The following is a 26,070-nucleotide window of genomic DNA, read 5'->3' on the forward strand; positions in this document are numbered from 1 at the left end:
ACAGGCCACTCAATCTACCTTGTTATGTTTCGCCATACTTTCAGGGGGGCCCAAACACCTATGGCCCATAGTGCCCATAGAAGAACTTGAACACACTCTGACTTCCTGGATTCAGAAGTGACTTCTGTCCGAAGTACAACATATTGGTAAAAACCAGTCATGGGTGTAGTAAGTCGAGTTAGAAGCATCAAACTTTGACAGTCTACAATATCTGGAGGAAAGGAATCCAAGAAAACTTGGAATACCTATACCCCAAACTCCTCAACTTCATTGAGACCAAGAGAGAGGCCCATAAGGGGCTTTTGAAGAATCTGTCCAAGCTCATGAGCCACAAATTTCTCTCTCACCAGAGGGTCAATATTTGTTGCCCCCTGCTCTGTCACTATTATCTCCAGGAGAAGCCATGAATCCTGACAATATTACACAACCCAATGGTCACCCAATTCAAATCCATGCTCGGCTCTGCAGCCCTCTGAAGCAGCATCTACTGAGGTGCCTGATGATAGAGACATGTCGCCTCTTGCCCCAGAAGATGGAACTGAGACTCAGTCCTTGGGACACTCGCAAAGACTAATTGCGAGAGACCCCCTGTACACTTTAAGCAAAATGAATTTAAATGATTTGCTAATTTGTAAAGAGACAGCAAGTTCCAAGTGAGGTGTAGCTCAGGTGTGGGCACAGGCCCTTTAACTCTCACACAACTCTCTGGGTCCTTGGACATGCACAGGGAAGATAAATGTTTCAGATTTCCCCAACTAGCAGCTCAGACAGGCCACACCAGAAAAGGCAGATGTAGCTGGGCAAGTTATCTGCAGCCAGTTGAGAGACTCTCCACTAACTGGCAGGTGGGTAGCTGGGTAGGAGCCTAATAGCAAGAAGCTTCTCAAGCAGACCCAGCTCCTGCTGGCAGCAACCTCCTCCAACCGCCAATTGCTACTAGAGTACTCCATTTCCAGTGGGGTGGACCTTTGTTCTTTGTCCACCTGTTTTACCAGAGCTACCTTGGACTTCAATGAGAGAGATACTGTATATGAGGTTATTTGCAGTAGCCGTTTGTGTTCTGAACTGGTTTACATAGGCATAACTCCCAATGGCCCTACATTTGAAACCAAATCTCTTGTTCCCTCTTTCCTCCCCAGTCATTGCTCTTTTTATAGATAACTATATAAAAATGCATTATTTAACTATGAAAATTTCCTATTACACTAAACCTTTCATCCAACCTTTAAATTATTGCATTTGTTATTTTAAAAGCCAGTTTAAAGTAAAAGTAATGTTGAAAAACGAATTGTGGATAAACCAATGATTGTATTGATTATTATTATTATCTGTGGTCTGCGTAACAGACCTTGTGGCAGAGGCATGTTCTTTACCTACATACTTTGTGCTTAAAAGTGTCCCTTTTTTCAGCTCACAAAGTTAGGAGGTATGCTTAAATAGTGATTCTCAGCTAGAGTCCCGCTATGCAGCCAAATGTTACCTTGGTTGAGCCGTATTGTTGTGAGGAATCCATGTTTGTGAAACTTTCATAATCTGTTTTGTATTATTCTGCATTGTATGCATGCTCTTTGCCATCCCAAACCTATTGTTCATTATTGATTCCAACTGCACCTGTTTTGTAAACTGCAAGTTTTAGTTACCTCCTGTCTGATCATTTGGCTAATTACCTATTCTGTTCAAATACCTATATATATATATATATATATATATATATATATATATATATATATATATATATATATATATATATATATATATATATATATAAATAAATACACAGCTTTTTTTTACACAGCAATTATGATATTTAAACTTGGTTTAAAAGTCTCATAGCCCTAGGGAAAAAAACACTTTACAATCTGGTTGTATGGCAACTAATACTTCTATAATAGCTGCCTGAAGGCAACAAATTAAATAAGCTATAATTGGAATGAATATTATCCATCAAAAATGCCATGAGCTCTGCAAAGACACTTCCTCTCTTTAATATCTTTGATACTGAGCATCTTGATTTCTATAATGTCCTGTGCAGTTTTTGGAACCCAGTACTTCACTGTCCTGAACCATGCACACCATCACAATACCCTCTACTGCACCGTTATATCTTAAAGCTGAGTTCTTAAAGGTTTGGTCCTCTTATATGTCCTCAGAAAGTGCAGATATTGTTGTTCCTTTCCCACCAAGGTGGATATATGTGCTGTCCATGAAAGATCTTATGTAATACATGTTCCCGAAAAACCAAAAAGGATTCACTCGCTTAACTTCTGCATCCTCTATAAACACAGATGGGCATGGACCTTAATGTCGCTCTTCTAAGATCAACTATCAACTCTTTCGTTTTGCTGATGTGCAGCAGCAGATTTTCTTTTGCTGAGTTTTTTTTTAAGTTTTCCAATATAAAAAGAGAAATAAAGCATTACAAAAACTAAGTGTGCGCTTAAAATGTACAAATTGTACAAACATTCCTCTCTGAATGCAAAATGAGAGCGACAACAGTCTAATACTGTAATAGAAAATGGATAATACAAAACTTGCAAAGCATCAATTTGTAAAAATGGGATGAATATCTAAGACTTAAGGATCATATGTGCACAAAAAGATTCCAGAGAAGAAACGGCATCCAGAACATGGTGGCAATATTGTGCAGTCAAAACCACAAATGTCTTTACAATTCTATAGCACAAATTAAAGATATGGGTGGAGGGTGGGGCCTGAGGGAAAAAAATAATAATAATTTAGGCGGCCATGGCCTACCCTGTACATTTGGACCCTACATGAGCTCAGCAGTGGCAAGCTACAGAGAAAACAGAGAAAGAGAGCAGGATGGGGGAGGGAAAAAAGGAGAAGGGTACCACAGGGGATTCTTAAGCTGAGCATACTGTGAACCTGGTTCTCAACCTCTTCAACGCTAAGAAGCGGTGTCTTCCAAGACTGCGATATAGTTTGGTTCATCTCCATAAAAGTATGAGTGATTAGAGTACGTTCCCGATGGGTAGCGTCTGTGATAGGTTAATGTAAAAGAGCCTCCCATGGGTCTCTCTGCAAATTCACATGGAGGACCGTATTGACCATTGTGTACATCCTGATCCATAACCTCTGGACTTTAGGACCGGTCCACCATATATGTTTTAAATCGCCCAAATCTGGGCAATCTCGGAAGCAATTGGCCAGGTACCATGGTAGACATTTTGTGATCCTAGCTGGGGTAGCGTACCAACGAGGCATACGTTTAAAATAATTTCCAAGAGCGAGGACATTGCGAGAGGATTTGAACAGGGCCTCCCGCATTTTACGCCAGTCACCTGGCTGTGGATCAGAACCGAAGTCTTTTATCCATCTGTCACAGTACATGAGGGTTTGCAGTCCAGTATTGTTCAATATAGAGAAATATAACATCACACAAAGAGATCAGGTCCTGAGTGTTTGGGTTGGTTCTACATCTGGTCTCCAAAGCAGTAGACAATAATGGGGGTTTGTGATGCCTCGTAAGAGACTTCGCAAAGTGGCGGATTTGTATATAGCGAAACTAATCCGATTGAAGGATCTCGCAAGAGTCCCGTAAGTATTGGAATGAACAGACTCCTCTGGCCACGAGTAGAGAATGAACCATGGTGAGGCCCTGTTGTCTTCACCATTGAAAACTTTGTTCCCACCTGGGATGGAGAATCCTCAGAGGACAGTTACGCTGAGGCAAAAGAGGAAGGTGGGGAGATATCAAGCAGGTGGAGTATTTAATGGGGTTCCAGAGGGCAGGAGAGATATTAATAATGTAGATGTAAACTCACCAGTCACCCAGTATAAACTAATGGCACAGTATTAATGTATATATGCATGCAAGCCTCCTGCATGTATCCCTACCTTGCAAATGTCACCCACTTCAGCAGAAGGAGCCCCGCATAACTCTGGAATCAGTGGGTCTCTTTGCCGGACCTTAGTGGGCAGAGTCGTGATGTCACAAGACTCCCAGCCCACCTCTACACTCTCCTACTCTCTCTGCTGGCTCTGGGAGCTGACTACACCATGAATATCCTCCTCACTCACACTGATCTTCTGTTGATCTCGAAGATCACACCCCATGATCACTGAAATCAATGAAGGGGCACAATTCCTCCCAATGACACCAGTGATGGGGCACAATTTCTCACAATGGCACCAATGACGAGACACTATTCCTCCCAATGACACCAATGATGGGGCACAATTCCTCCCAATGACACCTATGAAGGGGCACAATTTCTCCCAATGACACCTATGATGGGGCACAATTTCTCCCAATGACACCTATGATGGGGTCCAATGACTGCAATGATGGGACACAATGTCTCCCAATGACACCAATGATGGGGCACAATTCCTCCCACTGACACTAACAATGGGGCATTGTTTTTTCCCCACTGTCGACGATACCTTTTCTACTTCCAATGGCCACTATCCGGCCCACCTAAAGTCTGAAGAACAGTAAACTGGCCCTTTGTTTAGAAAGTTTGGAGACCCCTGCTCTAAACTGATGCGCTGTAAAGGCACATTGATTATTTTGGGTAGCCTAAGTGTGCCTGATACATTTTGTATCTATTTACTCAACACATCTCATTTTTTATTTTGTACAAAAAATTGGGGATTATAAAATTCATTACAATTGTGCAAATGTTGGGCAGTATAAAGAATTGCAACTATCGTCTTTTTATTCAACAGGGTCTCTGTTATCAGAAAATATAGAATATCCTACTGTTTTAAATACTTTTCTAGCCAAAAATGGAGAACTGATGAATAATAAAATGTGCAGCGTTTTAAAAAAAACGATACTGTCACTGTTGTAACAATGGTGGTGTCAAATTCCAGCTACAGCCACGAATATGCGACGATTGCCGGGTAATTAACCTGCTGCTGTCACCAGTATATGACAATGGCACTCTCAGCCTCAGCGTCAGCCTGCACATAGATTTTCTAGCTAACAATCTAAGTACCAGCAGACTGAGAGCAATCGACACTGAGGTCAGATGACTCTGCAGTTAGCCCTTTACACACACACAAAACAGCTGCCGCCATATGTTTTCACAGAAACACGCACTTCTGCCATAACAATTCGGAATTTAAGGAAACATCTGTAATACACGCTGTCAAGCTGGACAGGGATATAACAGAGGTTAAAATATAAAGTATAGGATTCTTTAAGTTTAGTGTAGGACAATAAGAATAAGACTTACCGTAATGATTTTCAATATAATTTAATGAAAAGACAAAAAAAATGGTACAGACAAAATATTTACAGACAAAGACTTTACAGAAAAGATATTTTAACAGTAAAATAAATGGGAATACAAATGAAATTTTCCTGGTCTTTAGGTCTGGCAGAGTCTAATTCAATGTAGGATAAGTCTGAACTGGATTATCAGAGTCATTGGCCCTCAGAATTATTCTTGGCATATGTGCATCTTTTCCAGAGCTGCAGTTGCACCAGTTTTTAGTGGAACTTCTAGATGCCACCGCCAACCCATTTGGGGAAATTAGGAGTTCTAAAATGTTTGATCATACTTCATCAAGCACTTCTTTAATGTCACTTTTATAATTTTATCAATAGAACTTTTTATTTTTTTTGACAGATCTTAGTGGTCTTTAAGTCATGAGAGACCAATCATGAGGGATCTCGTACAAGTGGATTCCCCAGAGGAAGTAAGGTGCCCCATTCCGGTACTTTGTGATATAGGGGTGTTTGGTATTTGATAGTAATGTAGGTGTTTGTTATTACCATAGCTTTATTTTATCAGTATTTGTGAATTACGTGTAGATTTTGGTTATGGTAATTTAGGATGTAGCATTTTGGGGTCAAGGTACTCAAAATGTTTATCACTTAAAGGGCAAGTTCACCTTTACAGAAAAATCTGTAAGGTGAACTTACACAGGACCCCCTCCTCGCCCCCTCCCCCCCGGTCCTGCTAACCTGGACCGCGGCAATCTCCCGTTCTGAGCCCTGGCAAATACGCATCAGGAGTCCGGGGCTTAGAAAACCCCTCGGCATCCATGCGTCTTATCAGCTGACAGGACGAGTTATGCGGCTGCTGATTGGACAGCGGCGCCCATGTGACGTCGCCGACCAATTAAAATGCTCCAAAACGTCCTTCCTGACGAGGTACGTTTTGGACATTCGGCTGAGGGGATTTCTAAGCCCTGGACTCCTGACGCTGATATACCAGGGCTCAGAACGAGAGATTTCCATGGTACAGGTCAGCGGGACGGAGGGGGGGGCAAGGAGGGGGTCCTGTGTAAGTTCACCTTACAGATTTTTCTGTAAAGGTGAACTTACACTTTAAAGAGGAGCTCCAGCCCTTACATAAAAATACTGTATCAGCTAACTTTTAATAGTAGGACACTTACCTGTCCAGAGATCCCGCGATGTCGGCACCCCAGCCGACGGCTCTCGGGTGTTGTGCATGCACAAAGTGCACTGCGCTTTGTAAATGGCCCGCAGGCGGGAGAAGGAGGAGGGGGGCCGAACTTCCGGGGGCCATGGCGGGGTCTCCTAGAAGTTGGGACGGGTACCTGTCAAAAACAGGTACCCGCCCCCCCCCCCCCCCGGAAAAGTGACAAATGCGGCAGCGGAGGGGGAAGGAAACAAACAAGCGGAGCTCCCCCTTTTGGGTGGAGCCCTGCTTTAACTGCAGACTAGACTAGTTTATGCCATATAGCCTCTGCTAATGGATTTAATTACTTGCGCCTGGATTGTGTCAAGGACGTTATAAACTAGAAACCTGTTATTATTAGTTTTACAATATGTCATTACAAATTTCTGGGTTGCAATGTTATGTCTAGGTGCTGATAATGACTGTTTACATTGCAGTTAAAAGTCTTAATAGCACTGCCAAAAGTCCTGTGAAGCTTAAGGGAAGGTCTCTGCTGAAAAGGATGTAGGTTAAGTGATTGTAAATGCTCAATTTTTATTTTCTTAAAATAATAAATATGGTATACTTACCTGCTCGGTGCAATGGTTTTGCAGAGCAGCCTTGATATTCCTCTTCTGGGGTCCCCCGTCAGCGATCCTTGTTCCCCCTCTTCTCAGTATGCCACCATAGGAAGCCACTTCCTGTTCTGGCACACCTGCAGGCTTGATCCCGAGCTGCTCCGTGTGCGTCTATAGACACACACAGTGTAGCTCGGCCCACCCCCCCTCTCTCAGCTATGATTAAGCACCAACCTACGGTGTGAAACGCGTTAGTTATTCGCCTCTGCCCCTGCATCATATGGACTGACTGTTTTGGATTTTAATTTACATATAAAGGTGTTGTATCGGTGTGCGGCTGTCCAGGACTATTTCCTTCCCCTCTCTCTGCTCACAGGATTTGACTGACAGCAGCAGGAGCCAATAACTCCTTCTGCTGCCTGTGTCCCTGTGAGAAGAGGAAGAGAGGGGGAGAGAAGACTGCAGCCGGGCACAGCACTGGATCACTGACAGCATCAGGTATATGTTTAGAAAAGGGTGGAGGGAAATAGTTACCGGGAAGTTTTGCATTCAGGTAAAACATCAAGGCTTTAGAACCCTTTTAATTGTGTCCTGGGGTCAGAGAAAAAAAAAGTATTTTAAAAATGTCTCTGCCTGGGCTTGCAAATTTCAGAGCAATAATGCTGTCCTGTGTTTCTTGTTCAGTTCTGGGTTCCGCAGACCTCATTATCTGCACAGCTGTATATTGTGATAAGTCAGGAATTTACTCATGCAGACTTGTAAAGGTTACTGAAAGGTCCTCTTTAATTAACCAATAAAAATATCACTTAACTCGTTATGTTAAGGTACACACACATTTATTTCTTACATTTCTTCATGAATTGTATAAATTACCCGAACCACTGATATTAGTTATTTATACTCAAACACAATTTTGAGAGGATACTACAAGGAACGGATGATTTAAAGGATATCTATCGTCACAGCATACATTTTTATTTTTATAACATCAGAATTGTAATAACAATACAATCAATACAATACAATCAGTTATTTTTGACAATCCAATATAAGCTTATATGAAAATCTCCTTTAATGTTGTGAGTTCTGCCTATCTACTGTACATCTTTCTACAATTTCCTGGATTCCCTGCATGCTTTGCAGCTTCTCCTCTGCTGTTTACTTTCCATTTGTAAGGACTACATGTCCCATAGTACCTTGGTATCTGCAAGCGGACTGGGCCTCATGAAACTATCCTCTGTAGTTCCGAAGACAGGCTCTGTGCAATCTGTGACACAAAAGTGCTTACTCACATGGCATAGTGAATACATATCACCAAACTCAAGGAAGTAAATGTGTGGAATTCTTCATAAAGTAAGTTTTCAAATTTCAAGGTCAATCAGATTAATAGTTGTAGGCTAGACCTAATTGAAATATTATGTGGAAATGAATATATTTTACATTTTGACCATAGATACACCTATCACTAAATGGCGGACCAAGGTCCAGACCCAAACAGAGTGACAGTCCTATCTGGACTGCCAGACAATCCTGAAAGCAGGTTCCCCCTCCTCTGCAATCATTGGTTGCTAGGACGGCTGGCATTCTAATAACCAATGATGTCATATGCATGGCTAGGCCCCAACACCACCTTTACATGCAGCCACCTCTGCCTCCTGGCTCTTGACTGGTATGGGGCATTGTGATGGGGACACCTATGTAAGGAGGCGTCCCTAATATAAGACGACACTGTAATAGGGACACCTGGTGTAAAAGGGTACTGTAATGGGAACACCTGATATAAGGGGGGACAGTGATGAGGGTCTATTTTTTGATAGATGTACAATGACTACATACAGTATATACTGAATCATAGCCCAGATATGAGATTTGGACTTCAGCTGGAAAAAGGTTTACTGACTACACCTTTAGCTTTTAAGCAGGTGTATTGAATTAAAATTAAAGTTTATGTTTGCATATTTACGGACAGTTACATTGGTCCAGTGTCAACCAATGCAAGTATGCATGTGTCATATCTGGCTGATCCCCGGTGGAAATCACTGTAGTAGGCACTGTTACTACGGCGATCACTGATAGCTTCTGTGTCCTGTGCCAAGTGGTTGCCCTGCAGATTAGTGAACACAGGGGATTGCTAGCTCTGCCAGTGGCGGGCTGTGCATTGTGGGCGCACGGGCGCCGCCCCCCCCCCCCCCCTATTCCTGCTGCCGCCTCCCTATCCATCAGGAGGTCGGATGCATGGACTCCTATGGCGGGTGCAAGTGTATTTTTTTGAAGCACCTGACTGGAGCCAAAAAAATGGTGGGCTCGGGGGGCAGACAGTGTGCCCTGATCCCACCCACTTGTGTGACCATAGCGAATTAATATTTGTTATTTTCACACCGCATTGCCTCCCCGCCAATCAGGAGGCAGGTCAGTGAGACCAGTTTCCTGATTGGCCAAAGTGCCAGGATGGATGCTCAGCGCTTTGGCAGACGTGGGACAGAGCGGAGGAAGCTCACTGGAGAGGAGAGGCTGGAGAAGAGGACACCTTACTAAGGTAAGTGCCTCATGGATGGTGGTGTCCCGGGATCCATCCTCGGGGGAGTGTGTGAGCAGGCCGGTGTGTCTGCTATCCATCCGCGGGGGGGTGGTGGTAGCGGGGTGTCAGCATATGATGGGCACACTGGCGGCATGTGATGGGCACATTGGCAGCATTTGATGGACACACTGGCAGCATGGCATGTGATGGGCACACTGGCAGCATGGCATTTGATGGAAACACTGGCAGCATATGATGGGCACACTGGCAGCATATGATGGGCACACTGGCAGCATTTGATGGGTACACTGGCAGCATATGATGGGTACACTGGCAGCATATGATGGGTACACTAGCAGCATATGATGGGCACACTGGCAGCGTTTAATGGGTACAGTGGCAGCGTTTAATGGGCACAGTGGCAGCGTTTGATGGGCACAGTGACTGTAATTGATGGCACAGTGGCAGCATTTGAGGGCACACTGGCTGAATTTGAAGGCACAGTGGCAGCATTTGATGGCACAGTGGCTGCGTTTAAGCACAGTGGCTGCAATTGATGGCACAGTGGCAGCATTTGAGGGCACAGTGGCAGCATTTGATGGCACAGTTGCAGCATTTGGGCACAGTGGCAGCGTTTGATGGGCATAGTGGCTGCAATTGATGGCACAGTGGCAGCATTTGAGGGCACAGTGGCAGCATTTGAGGGCACAGTGGCAGCGTTTGAGGGCACAGTGGCAGCGTTTGATTGGCACAGTGGCTGTGCTTGATAGGCACAGTGGCTGCAATTGATGGCACAGTGGCAGCGTTTGATGGGCACAGTGGCTGCATTTGATGGGCACAGTGGCTGCGTTTGATGGTACAGTGGCTGCGTTTGATGGCACAGTGGCTGCGCTCTCCGATTGGACGAGGTGAAGAGATGTGGCGGTGACATCGCAATCTCCTTGGCGGACAAAAGGAATTTCAATAGAACTAAAGTGTGGTGCACTCAAAGTCCATTGATACTTTCTCTAGCTATCTAACTGAAAGTACATACCTTAGTACAGACAAAGCTTTAAGTAGAGTCTACAAGGGCCTGACATTTCGTCCACGGTCCACTGATTGCGGTTGCAAATGCTCATTTGGAAAAAATAAAAAATAATAATAATAGCACATTTTTTTCTGCAAATGTATTATTATTTTGTAAAAGGTGGACTTAAACTTTTAAAACAGCTTGCATACCTCATAAGTTTCAAGATCAGCAGGCAGTCCTACCTGGCCTGTCAGGCAATAACATTTAATGCTTGCAATCCTAGACCTATCTCTTTGCTGTAGGTAGGAGGCTTCCCCTATTAGTTACATCCTATCAAAGGGAAGTTTCAGAATTCAAAAAGAGCTTCAGAAAGTACTTATTGCACATGCATGGCTTGGTTGCGGGACATAGATAACTTCAGAGGCTGCTATATGTCTACCTGGATATTAAATAGACAGGATGTTCTATGCAGTAGATATGCATACAACCGCATACGTGAGAAATCCAAAGCCCTACGTAGAAACACTGTCTTATCCTTCATGTGTATAGATGCCTTATGAGCAGTTCAGTATTTACACACAGAAATTTTTATTTTGCCCTGGTCATGCTAGTCTCTCACATGCAGACAAATCTCATCTTGACCTGAAGCCAACAATTTTTTAAAACTATAACCATCTATTTACATTACTTCTTGATTTGGCTCCAGTCTTATGAGTGACGCCTTTGTAATAGTATTAAAAACATAGGCATCCGTTTAACTTCTGCTTGAGCATCATGTACCATCATTTTTCCTCCTGTGACATGTGATAGTCTTTCCCTTGCTCCTGAGCCACAGGCAGTCCTTGCATAGTGATATCCTGATCATCCAGGTCTTCTACAGGAACGTTGGGTTCAAGTATATTCAACAGTAGAACCTCATTGGGTGGAGCCTGTTATAACAAAAATAAAATACAAACAATGGCAATCTTCTATCACACATGGTGGTTATGCCCTAAGCTTGTAGGCAGGTGACTAATATTGTTTAATTGTATAGCGTGGGCTATGATTTCAAATGACTACAGTACTAGTGCCTATGTGCTTTATAGCAGCTAGCCAGTCAGGAACCTGAGGTGACTTGGCACAGGTGATGGAGGTCCCCAGTTACAAAGGAGCCTGTGTGCTTGATTCCTTCCCTAGAGATTGGTACCCCAACTTGGGTCCCATTGCAGTACTGGGGCATCCTAAGGACCCAGCCTGGAAGTCACGGAAGATGGGGTAAGGCCTGTAAGGCCTCAGAATAGTAAAGCATAAGTCAGTAATGCTAGAGAGCTTCCTGGGATACAGATTTAGAAGTGGAGAAGAGTTGAACATGTGTATCAATGTCACTGGGATGAGGTGAAAGTTTGCTGGGTTGGTGGAGTTCAAAGCACGCTACACGGCACCAACTCAGAAGTGCTTAAAGTTTAAAGTACAATTTAAACTTATGGTCCATGTCCATACTGCTGCTAAGCAGAGGATTGGTAAAGCGTGGAAATCTCCCAATTTTTCTATAGTTGAAACTAAATCAAGGATCACGCAGACTATGTTGCACAAAAAAGTAGAGGCTCAGTTGTCTGATACAATGTAAAAATACCTTGCTGTTTGGTACCCCTGGTTTCTTTCTCACTTTCTTTTGTCTGGAATGGATTCTGTCCCTACTGGTCTTTAGGCTTGGCTACACCATCGTCCCTCTTACCTATCCCTTTTCTCCACAGGCCCAACACTCATTTCTTCTGTCACTCACTTCTGTCAATGTATTCCTTTGTCAGAAAGACTTTGGATTCTTATAAAGCATTACATACAGCCAGTGTCTTTATCCAACCAAGCCCCATTCTGATATACTTCAACTAACCCAGGTCCATACAGTTGACAGGTCTGCCTAAAAGTATAGATCCTACTTATGTTAATAAACTCTTACCTGTATTTCATTATTCACCGTGACCTTCTTTCCTTTTCGTCTTTTTCTAACTAAACAAAAAAAAAATATATATAAAGTCAATTATAATATATGTTTTATTTTTTATTTTGTTGATGAAGGAGGGGGGTAGACCAGGAACTTTATTACATATGCCCTCTAGTAACCACCTATTTTAACCTGTCTGCCACTTTCAGGAACTAATAGGGAGTCGTGAAAAAAGGTGGGTCAATTTCTAACCTTCTCAGGTAAATTTGCACATTGCAGTACCCCAGGTTTCCGAAATTAACAGGGTCCTTATGTATATAATAAAAGTTAGGCAGAGGCATTTAAAGTGACACTAAACTATATCCTTATTCTCCAAAAATCATCCATACACTACCACTACTTAACCACTTGACCTTCAGATGATTTACCCCCTCCCCCCCTTCATGACAGGCCATTTTTTGCAATATGCCACTGTTACATTAACTGACATTTGCGTGTGACACTGCACCCAAATAAAAATGTTGTCCTTTTTTTTCCCACAAATAGAGTTTTCTTTTGGTGGTATTTGATCACCTCTGAGTTTTTTTTTTTTTTTTTTGCATTATTAACAAAAAAAGACCGACAATTTTGAAAAAAAGAAACAATATTTTATACTTTCTGCTATAAAACATACCCAATAAAAAAAAAAAAAAAAATCTATTTGCTTCATCAATTTAGGCCAATATGTATTCTGCTACATGTTTTTGGTAAAAAAAAATCCCAATAATGTTAAAAAAAAAAAAAAAAAATATATATATATATATATATATATATATATATATATATATATATATATATATATATATATATATATATACATACATGTCACAGCAAAGGGTCTGAATACTTAGGACCATGTGATATTTCAGTTTTTCTTTTTTAATAAATCTGAAAAAATGTCACAAAAAAAAAAATCCCAATAAGCGTATATTGATTGGTTTGCGTAAAAGTTATAGCATCTACAAATTCTGGAATATCTTTATTTATTTATTTACTGTATATACTCGAGTATAAGTCGAGGCCCTAATTTACCACAAAAAAATGGGAAAAACTTATTGACCCGAGTATAAGACGAGGGTGAGAAATGCACAGCTACTGTAAGTGGAAAAGAGGGTCAACAATGCCCATTTGCAGCCTCACTGTGCCCATTTGCAGCCATAGGTCCCCCGAACTTTAAACTCGGTAGTTAAGGGTTCCTAGATGCCCCCTAGCTGCAGCCAAAATTTGGGGTCTCTGAACCCAAAGGGTCCCGAAATGACATTGCTGCAGATGGACACAGTTGACCGACTTTGGGGCCCCATATCTCGGGGCCACTTAGTGCTAGGAACCCCATATTTTGTGTGCAAACCCAGTGGAACTAGCACCATAAAATATTCAAAGCTGGGGTTCCTAGCACCAAGTGGCCCCGAGATACAGGGCCCCAAAAATCGGTTCAGAAAATGTCAAGCACTTTTCTGCTGCAGAGAATGACATTTTCCGAACCTACTTTGGGGCCCCGTGTATCGGGGCCACTTGATGCTAGGAACTCCTTTGGACATACTTTGGATATGTTATGGACCCAGTTCCACTGGGTTAGCACACCAAATGTGGGGTTCCTAGCACCAAGTGGCCCTGAGATACGGGGCCCCAAAGTCGGTTCGGAAAATGAAATTTTTTGCTGCAGAAAAGTGCTTGACTCGAGTATAAGTCGAGGGGGGTACTTTCAGCACAAAAAAATGTGCTGAAAAACTCGACTTATAATCGAGTATATACAGTAAATTTTTTACTAGCAATGGCGACGATCAGTGACCTATAGCGGGACTTTGATATTTCGGCGGACCAATCGGACACCTAACTGACACTTTTGACACTTTTTGGGGACCAGTGACACTAATAAATATTAAATAATAAACTAAAAAAATATGCACTGTCACTGTACTAATGACATTGAAAGGAAAGGGGTTAAAATCAGGAACGATCCTTTGTAAACCTTCAAACTCAGCATGACAACTCCAGGGCTAGGGCAGTGGCCTCCTTGGATACTAAGAAGGCATTAGACTTGGTAGAGTGGCCTTATTTGTTCTATTTGTTGGAATCCTACGGGTTTGGACCTGTTTTTATCTCCTGGGTGAGACTATTGAGCCGATGGTGAGGCTACGGGTGAACGGCATTATTTTAGGACCCTTTCCTATTTTTCGGGGCACTAGTCAGGGATGCCCACTGTCGCCCCTCCTGTTTGCCCTAGCCATAGAGTACCTCGCTGCTAGTTTGCAGTCAAGTGATAGTTTTTCCGGCCTTCGGGTGGTGCAGTTGGAGGAACACGTCTCATTATATGTGGATGACATGCTACTGTACCTTTACTTTTGGCTGCCTTTGGGCTGATCCAGGAGTTTGGGGACTACTCTGGTTTTCACATTAATTGGGCTAAGTTATCCCTTTTCCTATTGATGATAATGTGACGGTTTCTGAAGACTGTCCCATCCCATTATCTTGGACTTTCAAATATTTATATATATAATATTTTATACAAATCTCTAAGTTTTTGGAGGTCAACTTGACAGTGATTATAGGGGCCTTTTATGAGAAGGTACAAACATGGCAGACTCTACCACTTACGATGATGTGTCGAATAAATCTATTTAAAATGATTTTTCTTCCTAAATTCTTGTACATTCTCTCGAATTCTCCCGTTTTTGTGCCAAAGCAAGTCTTCCGGGGCATAGACTTTATTGCGGTGTTTTTTTTGTATCTATAGCTGTGTTGAAACTGCCCATTACTATGGGGGGCTTAGCTCTCCCGGATTTACATTCATACTATTTTGCCTCTCAACTGTCCTTCTTACACTAGCGATTTCTTCCCCAGAAACAACGTTGCTGTCAGCTGCGGTGGCCACTTCCCAGGAGACCCTTTTAAATATTGTTTATAGGAGGGGTGTCACGGGTAGGAGGGTGGGCTCTGTGATGGCACTTCCTGCTAGGATTTTTCACATTTGTTCCAGCAGGCGTGTGATGCGCCTTTAGGGCTCGCTTCTAATAGTTCGCTATGGTATAATAAGTCTCTGTTGTGTGGGCCCAATTCGGGATAAAGTACCAACATCATATATATCAGGAAGGAAAGATATGCACTTTTGATCAATTGAGGGACCAGTTTGGGATACCCAGGACCTGGCGCTTCAGATATGCTCAAATGCATCATGCGCCAGTAGCGCAGTTTGGGGGCGGGGAGGTGCACGTTCAAAATACCTCTTTGGAAACTACTCTATTGGACCCTGATACAGCTAAGAGGATTTCTAGGTATTACCAGGCGGTGGGACCTGGGGATCATGGGTTGATAGGTAGGGCGAGATCTAGATGGATAGCCTTTGCACCTGAGTTGTCGGATGAGCTGTGGCAGGAGGTTCTTGATACTTTTTAGCCTCATCTTGCTACGGTTATATCTTTGATGGATAGGATGATTCAGCTTAGGTACCTCCATCAGATGTACTATACGCCGGTTAGATTATTGCGTATGCGTAAGAGATACGTTATGACTTGTCACAAATGCCTGGGGGATGAAGGGACTTTTCTCCATATGATATGGGAATGTACCAAGATCAGGCCTTGGTCTATGGTGACTGAATTTATAGCTGACAAATTTAACCTTCCTAATATATGCTCCCCCTTGCATTGCCTCTTGGGTATTTTTGAACAAGACGAGTCGGATGTGTATACCAAATTATTCCTTAGGATTCCCTATTTTGGGGTATGGAAGAAGGTGGATATATATGGAAAAACTGACGTTAGGGATGTGGATGAAGGTAATAAATGATGACATTATTTAGTATCATATGACGTATGAGGCGCGGGACTCTTCCAAGAAGTTTAGGAAGGTGTGGTTTCAGTGGGTGGACTCGAAAGATATGCTGGAGGGGGGGAGTGGATCCATGAGTGGTAAAAGAGGGGAGGAGATGCTGTATGATAAATATGTGTTCTTTTGTAAGCCTTAAAGGGGTTGTAAAGGTAAAAAATTTTTCACCTTAATGCATTATATGCATTAAGGTGAAAAAACTTTTGACAATACTGCCGCCCCCAGCCCCCCCGTTTTACTTACCTGACACCTCGAATCTCCGCTGCTCGTTCTCGTCATCTCTATTGCAGCTCAGCCTGGTCGCTGATTGGCTTCAGTGGATGGATTGAAAGCAGCGCAGCCATTGGCTCGCGCTGCTGTCAAATCACATCCGATGACGCGGCGCGCTGGGGGGCGGGGCCGAGTGATACAGCCAGCGGCTATAGCCGCCGGCTGTATCACGGGAGCGCGCCCGCAACAACTAACCACCATGCGAGGGAGCTCGCATTAAGGTGGTTAGTTCTTGCGGGGAGGAGCTGAAACAGCCGCCGAGGGACCCCAGAAGAGCAGGTTCGGGGACACTCTGTGCAGAACGAGCTGCACAGTGAAGGTAAGTAAGACATGTTAGTTATTTTTAAAAAAAAATAAAATTACCTTTACAACCCCTTTAAAGCAGGATTCCGGCGGTAAAAAAAAAAAAGATTAAAAGTCAGCAGCTACAAACACTGTAGCTGCTGACTTTAAATAAGTACTTACCTGTCCTGGGTGCTCGCGATGTCGGCCACCCGAGGCCGACCCGTCCCTCGGCTCTCGGGTCCCGGCACCGCCATCCTAGGTAAGGGAAACAGGCAGTGGAGCCTTTGCGGCTTCACTGCCAGTTTCCTACTGCGCACGCGTGAGCGGCACTGCGCTCTGTGAATGGCCCCGTGGTGTTCGGGGAACACACACAGTTCCCAGAAGACAACGGGGCCGCTCACCGAGGAGCAGAACACACCACGGAAAACATAGAGGCATATTAGGAAGATTGCCTAGCAACAAGGGTTTAGGTAAGTTTAAATGTTTTTATTTTTTTAGGATATTTGGTGAATTTTTTTTTTTTTTTCAAAGTGGCCCTCCACTTTAACCTGAAGTTAGGGTAAAAGTACTGCACACAGTTATAAATTATGGGGTTCTGGAGTAGTATACTCCATCTGCAGTTGCCCATGGTTTTATGTATATAGTTTGACCTACACAAGGGGGTGGTCAGGGGACTCCTTTGTTTTTCTAGGGTGTTCGGAGGCCCTTGTGGGTGGGTGGGGGGTTCTTGAGTATTGGATGGGGTATACAGTTTTGTTTGTTCCTACTTTAATAAAAGAAGAAGACTTTGTAGATAACAGTTGTCGGATATGTGATTCTGGTAGGGGTCTTTTATGATGTGAGATGCTGGCCCTTCAGGCTGGTTATTTTGAAATGTATTATGTTCTGTGACCTGTTTTACATTTATTTGGCATTTTGTATGTGAACTATGTTTTCTGCTAATAAAAATCTTCAAAAAAAAAAAAACATCAGGAGCGATCAAAGGGTTAAATTAACCCTTGTGCTTGCTGACTGTGGGGGAGGTGTTTTGACTAGCAGAATCAGTACAGTGTTTTGACTTAGCAGGAACACAGGATCAGTACAATCCCCTCTCACAGAACGGTGGTCTGCCTTGTTTACATAGGCAGACTGCCGTTCTACCTGTGTCCCAAACGATTGGCGGGTCCCAGCGGACGTCGAGTCCACCAGGCCCACTGATTGGCTCCTGCTGTGTCCAATCACAGCGGGTGCGGGTTGCCGGCAGCACACGCGTGCCCCAGGTCCGGTAGTGTCAGTAGTATATGTACGTGGGGCGGTCAAGAGGTTACAGTGACACTAAACTATGAGTTTAGCATCTCTTTAAGAGGGGATGCATTCTATTCAATATTGTCATATTAGATAACATATAGTGGGGATAGATACTTAAAGAAATTAGGTGGTCTGGTGCACCGTGGCTATCTATGCCTGGATAAAATGAAAGTAGTCTTAATCTTCTGTATGCAATTCAAAGCTTAGGCCCCGCACACTATTAGATTTTCTGCAGATTTTTGTCTTCAGATTTACCAAAACCATATAGTGCAAGGGCCTGCCTGATTGCATACAAACTGAGACTCTTAAGGTTTAATCTCATATGGTTTTGGTAGATCTGACAAAAATCTGCAGAAAATCTAATAGTGTGTGTGGGGCCTAATTTTCAAAGCTGGCTATAGTGTATTTTGAAACAGTGGCACAATGTTGATGTATGAAGCTGTAAGCAGATCCTCTTTTTGGTAGATTGCTGTGTATGGAGTGTTTTCATCAACAAGCTGCATTGTTCCTGGACAGAGCAAGCAACAGTGCCACCTGCAGGCTGAAAACAGACTCAGCAGCACAGTACATGCAAAGACAGTGTAACAGCACCAGTCAGACCAAAGCTCAGTGGCTCAGCTACTGCAAATTAGGAAATAGGCCTTGAAATAAATTCCTAGTAGCCTTTGCCAAGCATAGAGCTTTACATTGTCTACATAGTGTCGCCATTGTAATATAAATGCCTCTCCGTTTGTTACTGGCAAAAAACTAAGGCTGAGTCCTGCAGTTATAAATCTTTATCACAGTGACAAGGATCTTTATTTTGGTCATGTAATATTAGAGCTGCACGATTCTGGCCAAAATGAGAATCACAATTTTTTTGCTTAGGATAAAAAGATCACGATTTTCGCGATGTAAAATCTTTCACATTATGCAAAAAAAAAAAATGGGCTAAGTTTACTGGTTAGTTTTTTTTTAATTCATTAAAGTAATTTTTTCCAAAAAAATTGCATTTGAAAGACCGCTGCGCAAATACAGTGTGACATAAAATATTGCAACAACCACCATTTTACTCTCTAGGGTCTCTATTAAAATATATATATATATATAATGTTTGGGGGTTCTAAGTAATTTTCTAGCAAAAAAGATTTTAACTTGAAACCAACAAATGTCAGAAAAAGGTTTAGTGTTTAAGTGGTTAAACTTTCCTCATTTATACATGAAGTCTATTCCTTTGACAAATTGTTACAATGTTTATACTTAGTTCCACTGCTAAAGAATGTTGTAATTCTTGGCAGACTGCCCGTTTTTTTTCTTCCTTTCTTGTGACGGCTGTGGCTTCAGAAGTGCAGGGAGAATTCTTTGCATAGAAAGAATCGTGAAACACTTTTGTCAAGATCGCAACAGGGAAAAAAATCGCAATAACGATTCTTGACGATTAATCGCGCAGATCTATGCAATATTAAAACCTCACTGGACTCACGCAACACATTATTTGCAGAACAGTGTGGGGTTCTTTCAAGGAATAATGAACAGAAAAGGAACGCACTCACATAGCCACATCCGTAAATTGAGGGAATGAATAAGGAAAAAAAGGTGTACTATAACAGTAAACCTAGGTCGGACTTTAAAGGCATAGGAAACAACAAAGAGGTATGAGAATAAACACTATTTATTGAAAAATACACAACATGAATAGAACAATACAGAAAAATTAAAAATCATGTACAGTGGAACCTAGGTTTGCGAGTAATGCGGTTAATGAGTGTTTCGCAAAATGAGCACTGTATTTCTAAAACTCCTAACTCGGTTTGTGAGTGTTGTCTTGCCGCGTCTGGCCGCATGCGGTATTGCATCCCATTGAAGTCAATGCGGAACAAATTATTTTCATTTCCATTGACTTCAATGGAAAAACTCGCTTTGATATGCGAGTACTTTGGATTACGAGCATACTCCTGGAACGGATTATGCTCGTAATCCGAGGTTCCACTGTATACTGGTACATAATGTGCAGTGAGCCCTCTGAACCAGTTTCTGGATACTTAATTTTGTATATATCCACCTACATTATGGTTATCTCCTGTTGACGAAAATCAATTTTTTAAATGTACAGTGGTATATCACCATTTTAAAACCTATATGTTCTATTTTCAGACAGTGAGGTCCGTTCTTTTTATTTGCTATCTGTAGAACCTTGACTGTATCCTGAAGAAGCCTAACGGTGAAACGCGTAGATACACAAGGGCACACTGCACATTATGTATCAGTATACATGATTTTTCATTTTTCTGTATTGTTCTATTCATGTTGTGTATTTTTCAATAAATAGTGTTTATTCTCATACCTCTTTGTTGTTTCCTATGCCTTTAAAGTCCGACCTAGGTTTACTGTTATAGTATTCCTTTTTTTACCTTATTCGTTCTTTCAAGGAAATTTGTACTAAAAAACAAGGCCACCATTGATTACATCCCCAAGGAAAAACTAGTTGCCTGGCTGTCTTTGGGTTCAATACTTTCTGAATCATCGACATAGAACAATTATGTAGCAAATAAAGTCTGAACCCCTGTTGCCAAACTCCCACAGCATTTTTTTTACTGACAAACATGGCAAATTTTCTGATGGAGCAAATTTCTTACTGACATTCTGAAAAATGGCAGAACTAAACGAAGAAAACTGATATTTAAAGACTATAAACATGATATTAAAACAATGACAATAGCCATAACAAGTAATTTATCTGGTTTACACTTAAAAAGTCAACACAGCATTACAAATTATCAGCCCCTGATATTTACAGACAGTTGTAAAAAATCACTGATTTTTACAAACTGTCTGTAAATTTACTGACTGTTGGCAACCCTGCCCCTGAATTTTATACTTATTGCAGGTTAGTGACTTAGAAATTCTGGAAGCCACTTGTCAGCATGACAGGCTAAGCAAACAATATTTTAAAAAAGCGAGTCAGCAACAGCAGTCCACATATTCCTTTAAGTCTTTGTTTCTCAAGATGGCGAGCATGGGGCCTAATTTGCCATGGATCAGCATCATAAAAAATAAAGATGCTCTGGGGCCAGGATGCAAGGCATCATTTGTTGCTGTGGTGTTGACTCACCCTCACCATGGCAATGCACTATGCAGATCCAGGGCAGATGGCATGTAGGGCCGCTCCCAGCATTCAGTAGAGCACAGAAGTTTGCCTCCTCCAGAACGGCTCCACCTCCCACCTTCCACTATGCTGCTGGAGTCAAAAGGTAGGGTTCTGATCAACTATATTAGCAAAAGTATTGGGACATCTGAGTTTACATGCACATGAACTTTAATGGCATCCCAGTCTTAGTCCGTAGGGTTTAATATTGAGTTGGCCCACCCTTTGCAGCTATAACAGCTTCAACTCTTCTGGGAAGGCTGTCCATAAGATTTAGGAGTGCGTCTATGGGAATGTTTGACCATTCTTCCATAAGAGCATTTGTGAGGTCAGGCACTGATGTGGACGAGAAGGCCTGGCTCGTAGCTTCCGCTCTAATTCTTCCCAAAGGTGTTCTATAGGGTTGAAGTCAGGACTCTGTTCAGGTCAGTCAAGTTTCTCCAACCCAAACTCACTCATCCATGTCTTTATGGACCTTGCATTGTGCACTAGTCCAAATCATTTGGTGGAGGGGGGATTATGGTGTGGGGTTGTATTTCAGGGGTTGGGCTTGGCCCCTTAGTTCCAGTGAAGGGAACTCTTAAGGCGTCAACATACCAAGACATCTTGGACAATTTCATGCTCCCAACTTTGTGGGAACAGTTTAGGGATAGCCCCTTCCTGTTCCAACATGACTGCATACCAGTGCACAAAGCAAGGTCCATAAAGACATGGGTGAGCGAGTTTGGGGTGGAGGAACTTGAATGGCCTGCACCTCAACCCCAATAGAACACCTTTGGGATGAATTAGAGTGGAGACTGTGAGCCAGGCCTTCTCATGCACATCAGTGCCTGATCTTACAAATGCTCTTCTGGAAGAATGGTCAAACATTCCCATAGACACACTCCTAAATCTTATGGACAGCCTTCCCAGAAGAGTTGAAGCTGTTATAGCTGCAAAGGGTGGGCCAACTCAATATTGGACTCCACAGACTAATGCCCTGTACACACGGTCGGATTTTCAGATGGAAAATGTGTACTAGGACCTTGTTGTCGGAAATTCTGACCGTGTGTAGGCTCCATCACACATTTTCCATCGGATTTTCCGACACACCGTTTGAGAGTAGGATATAAAATTTTCCGATAACAAAATCCGTTGTCGGAAATTCAGATCGTGTGTACACAAATCCGACGGACAAAGTGCCATGCATGCTCACAATAAATAAAGAGATGAAAGCTATTGGCCACTGCCCCGTTTATAGACCCGATGTACGTGTTTTACGTCACTGCGTTTAGAATGATCGGATTTTCCAACAACTTTGTGTGACCGTGTGTATGCAAGACAAGTTTGAGCCAACATCCGTCGGAAAAAATCCATGGATTTCGTTGTCGGAATGTCCGAACAAAGTCCAACCGTGTGTACGGGGCATAAGACTGGGATGCCATTAAAGTTCATGTGTGTGTAAAGACAGGCACTCCAATAAGTTTGGTAATATAGGGTATGAAGAGGGACTGTGTTACTGGGGGCTCTGTGAGGAGAGGGATGAGAGGGACTGTGTGATTTGGGGGCTCTATGATGGGGGACTCTGATGTCATGGCTGGACTCCACAATGGGAGGACTCTGGGATTGGGGGCTCTATGATGGGGAACACTGATGTGATGACTGGACTCAGTTAAGGGGGTACCTTGATGTGATAGGAGGCTCTCATGTATAGTGGGAACTCTAATGTATGGGGGTGCTCTAATGTGATGGGTAGGGTTGCCACCTCATCCTTTGAAACCCAAATACATATTCATTACACAGGTTCTGAGGCTAATTTGATGCAGATAAGGCACCAAGTGAGTTTAATTACCACCTTAATCAGCCACAGTGTAATTAATATGTGTTTGGTTTTAAAGGGATGAGGTGGCAACCCTAGTGATGGGGGCCTATGATAGGAAGTGGGGCTTCTGATGTGAAGACACTTTCATTAAGGTGATTGTGTGCATCAGCCTGGGCTAAGGAAACCCATTGCTAAATAATATTTACATTTCTTCCCCTTTAGGCTGGGTTCACACCTCCATGTGGAGCGGCTCACAGCAGGGATCCGGTGCGTCCCTGTTCACTGTTTCAGGATGGATTTGGGCCGGAATTTTTGGCTGAATTTGGACCTGAAACAGAGCAGATGACGCACAGGACTCCTGTGCAATTCGCTCCACAGCCGTCCCGGTGATGTGTGAACCGGCTCCATTGAGAGTCGGTCACAGGCTCCTGACGTGCGAATTGGATGTGGGGAAACCCGCATCCATTTCGCAATAGTATGCAAAATTTATTGCACTTTTATTGGTTCATATATTTAAGACTGGGTTCCAGCCTTAAATATATGAACCAATAAAAGTGCAATAAACAACCAAAATATACCATTACTCAATATATAATGTCTCAGAAAATATATACTGGCGAACAAATCAGTGAATAAAAATGCAATGATATAAAATAATATCCCACAATTGCAAACAAATATATTAGTATACATAGAAAACTTCACAATAGAAACAAAGTCAATCCACAGGTGAAGAAATGTTGATTGGAAGTCACATGTGAACACTCCTATGCTCCAACACTAAAGACAGCCTCTTCCGGGAGATATCACAGCTTTAACATAAAGGTCATAAAAGCATGAGGGCTATCCGGGGTAACTGTCAGATGAACCCCTTCAGGCAGGCATCACAACTCCTCAAAACATCATAAATGGACCATGGAGAGAGGAAAAGGAATGTTCACCAGTATATATTTAATGCAACATTATATATTGAGTTATGGTATAATTTGGTTGTTTCCTGCACTTTTGCTGGTTTTCAAGGAAGCGCAACAGGATTTATGTATATACATTTTTCTGTTGTTTTGTATTTGGACGCCTACTGAGTGCTGCTTCTGTACTGTGTAATTTTATACACTTTTTTTTTATTATTATCATTACCTCGTGCAGATTTATTTTGTTTTTTTACAAATGTTTACATTTTAGTCTGAAGTGCTCAGGATTTAGGAAGGTACCATGACTGAAAAAGGTTGAAAACGTGCTCCAAGTGCAGGTTTCCTTAAAGTGAACCTGTGCTTTTGAAATAGGCTCACTATAACCAGATAGCAAGCAATTGTGCTGCAAGTTTGAAAATGACTTGCTAAGCTATTGCTGGACTTGCCAGGCTTCACAAGTTTGTTGGACAATTGCAGCAAGTCCGCATTGCATGACTCCAGATCAACTTTCTTTGCAAACATTCTGCAAGTCTGCTGCAAGTTCTGGTTCAGTTATGTAGTGCAATAGTCATCCCACCACAGGGGGCACTGTGGCTGAATTTTCATGTTATAGACTTGTAGAGCTCTTGCTGTAGACTCACCACTACAACTTTGCTCTTGCTAGAGACTTGCCACGCAAATGTGCTACAAATGAGAAAAGTTTCAACTAGAGCTTGTATTTCAAGTGCTCTGCAAGTGTACAACTTGCCAGTGAAAATGTGCAGCAAGTTAACAGACTTACAATTTAACACTGCCACAAATTTGTGGCAAGTTATCCTTGCTGTCTGGGATAATGCCCCCTTCCCTCTACCTTTACATACTCACCTTTGCTTTGCTCCCCTGATGCTCCTTTTAGGGGGCCAAGGAGAGAAATGCTTGTGTAAACTAAAGTCAGATTTCTGGCTGGAGCTTACATGGGGCATTCCTTTTCCATCTACATGTAACAGCATTGTGCCAATCACCAAGCAACCACTGAATGGTATGTGCTGCTGGGGGGCTAGACTTTGAAGTTGTTCTAAACCTCAGGCATAAAATATGAACAAAGCATATCCCTCTATAGTGTGTACTTGTCTCAATCCAGAGCACTAAGTGTAATTTCTGTCTACTGCTGCATTCCTCTGCTATCAGCATGATCCCCTCCTGACAAGTTTTCCTGATACTAATGCCGCGAACAAACGGTCGGAATTTCTGTCAGAAAAAGTCCAATGGGAGCTTTTCGTCGTATATTCCCACCGTGTGTATGCCCCATCTGACTTCTTCCGTCAAAAATTCAGACGAACTTAGATAGAGAACATGTTCTATATTTTTCCGACGGAACAAATTACTATCAGAAAAAACGCTCGTCTGCACGCTGTTCCGACGAGATTAGCAGAAGGAGCCCAAAGGGTGGCGAACTGGCTATGGAACTTCTTTTTTAGTCCCGTCGTACGTGTTTTACGCTCTTGACGGTCGGAATTTGGTGTGACCGTGTGTATGCAAGACAGCTTGAGCGGAATTCCATCGGAATTCCATTGGAAAAACCTTCAGAGTTTATTCCGATGGCAAAACCGGTCATGTGTACAGGGTATAAAATCTCCTAAAACACTGCGCTTACTCTGTACAATAGCAGCTCACACAACAAACATGGAAATTTGTCAATAAGGCAGGTGTATATAGTGTAGCGCTGGTTAAGATGATGGTTTTTACAAATAAAATATATCAAACAATTGTTCCTAACACCATGTGTTCCAAATTGAAAAGGAACTCCAATAAGCATCTAATGCATAGAAATATAAAAATAAAATAAAATAAAAGTCCCGCACATGTAATGGGGTTATACACCTCTTGGATGCCAAACTAAAAAGAAGTAATATGTGATAAATGGATCCTCCGTATGGAAGCAATGCAGGCTTACCGGAACTGTTGGACTCAGAGAGACGTATGTCACCTGAGTCAATAACGCTTGTATTGCCACCATGCAATGAAGTGGGGTTTCCCAATAGAACGTTATGGAATCCTGATGTTGTTCTAGGACTCTCAGCAGACCTCTTCCATATGTGACCCGATCTTCATCGGAAGGCATTATGAAGATCGGGTCACATATGGA

The 26,070-nt window shown here is 42.5% G+C and overlaps 1 protein-coding gene across 3 annotated transcripts in view; it reads right to left on the reverse strand.

Moving 5' to 3' along the window:
• Positions 1 to 5,209: 5,209 nt before the first annotated feature.
• CD40 (CD40 molecule) overlaps positions 5,210 to 26,070 on the reverse strand; it is a 152,751-nt gene continuing 131,890 nt past the window's right edge. For all 3 annotated transcript variants that reach the window (XM_073606254.1, XM_073606251.1, XM_073606252.1), the window contains 2 exons: positions 12,419 to 12,468; positions 5,210 to 11,411 (listed from right to left, as the gene is read on the reverse strand). In XM_073606254.1, coding sequence (XP_073462355.1) covers positions 11,265 to 11,411; positions 12,419 to 12,468 — 197 coding nt within the window. In that variant the 3' untranslated portion in view covers positions 5,210 to 11,264. The remainder of the gene's footprint in view (positions 11,412 to 12,418; positions 12,469 to 26,070) is intronic.

This window comes from Aquarana catesbeiana, linkage group LG12, assembly GCF_042186555.1.
Source record: "Aquarana catesbeiana isolate 2022-GZ linkage group LG12, ASM4218655v1, whole genome shotgun sequence".
Taxonomy (NCBI): Eukaryota; Metazoa; Chordata; class Amphibia; order Anura; family Ranidae; genus Aquarana; species Aquarana catesbeiana.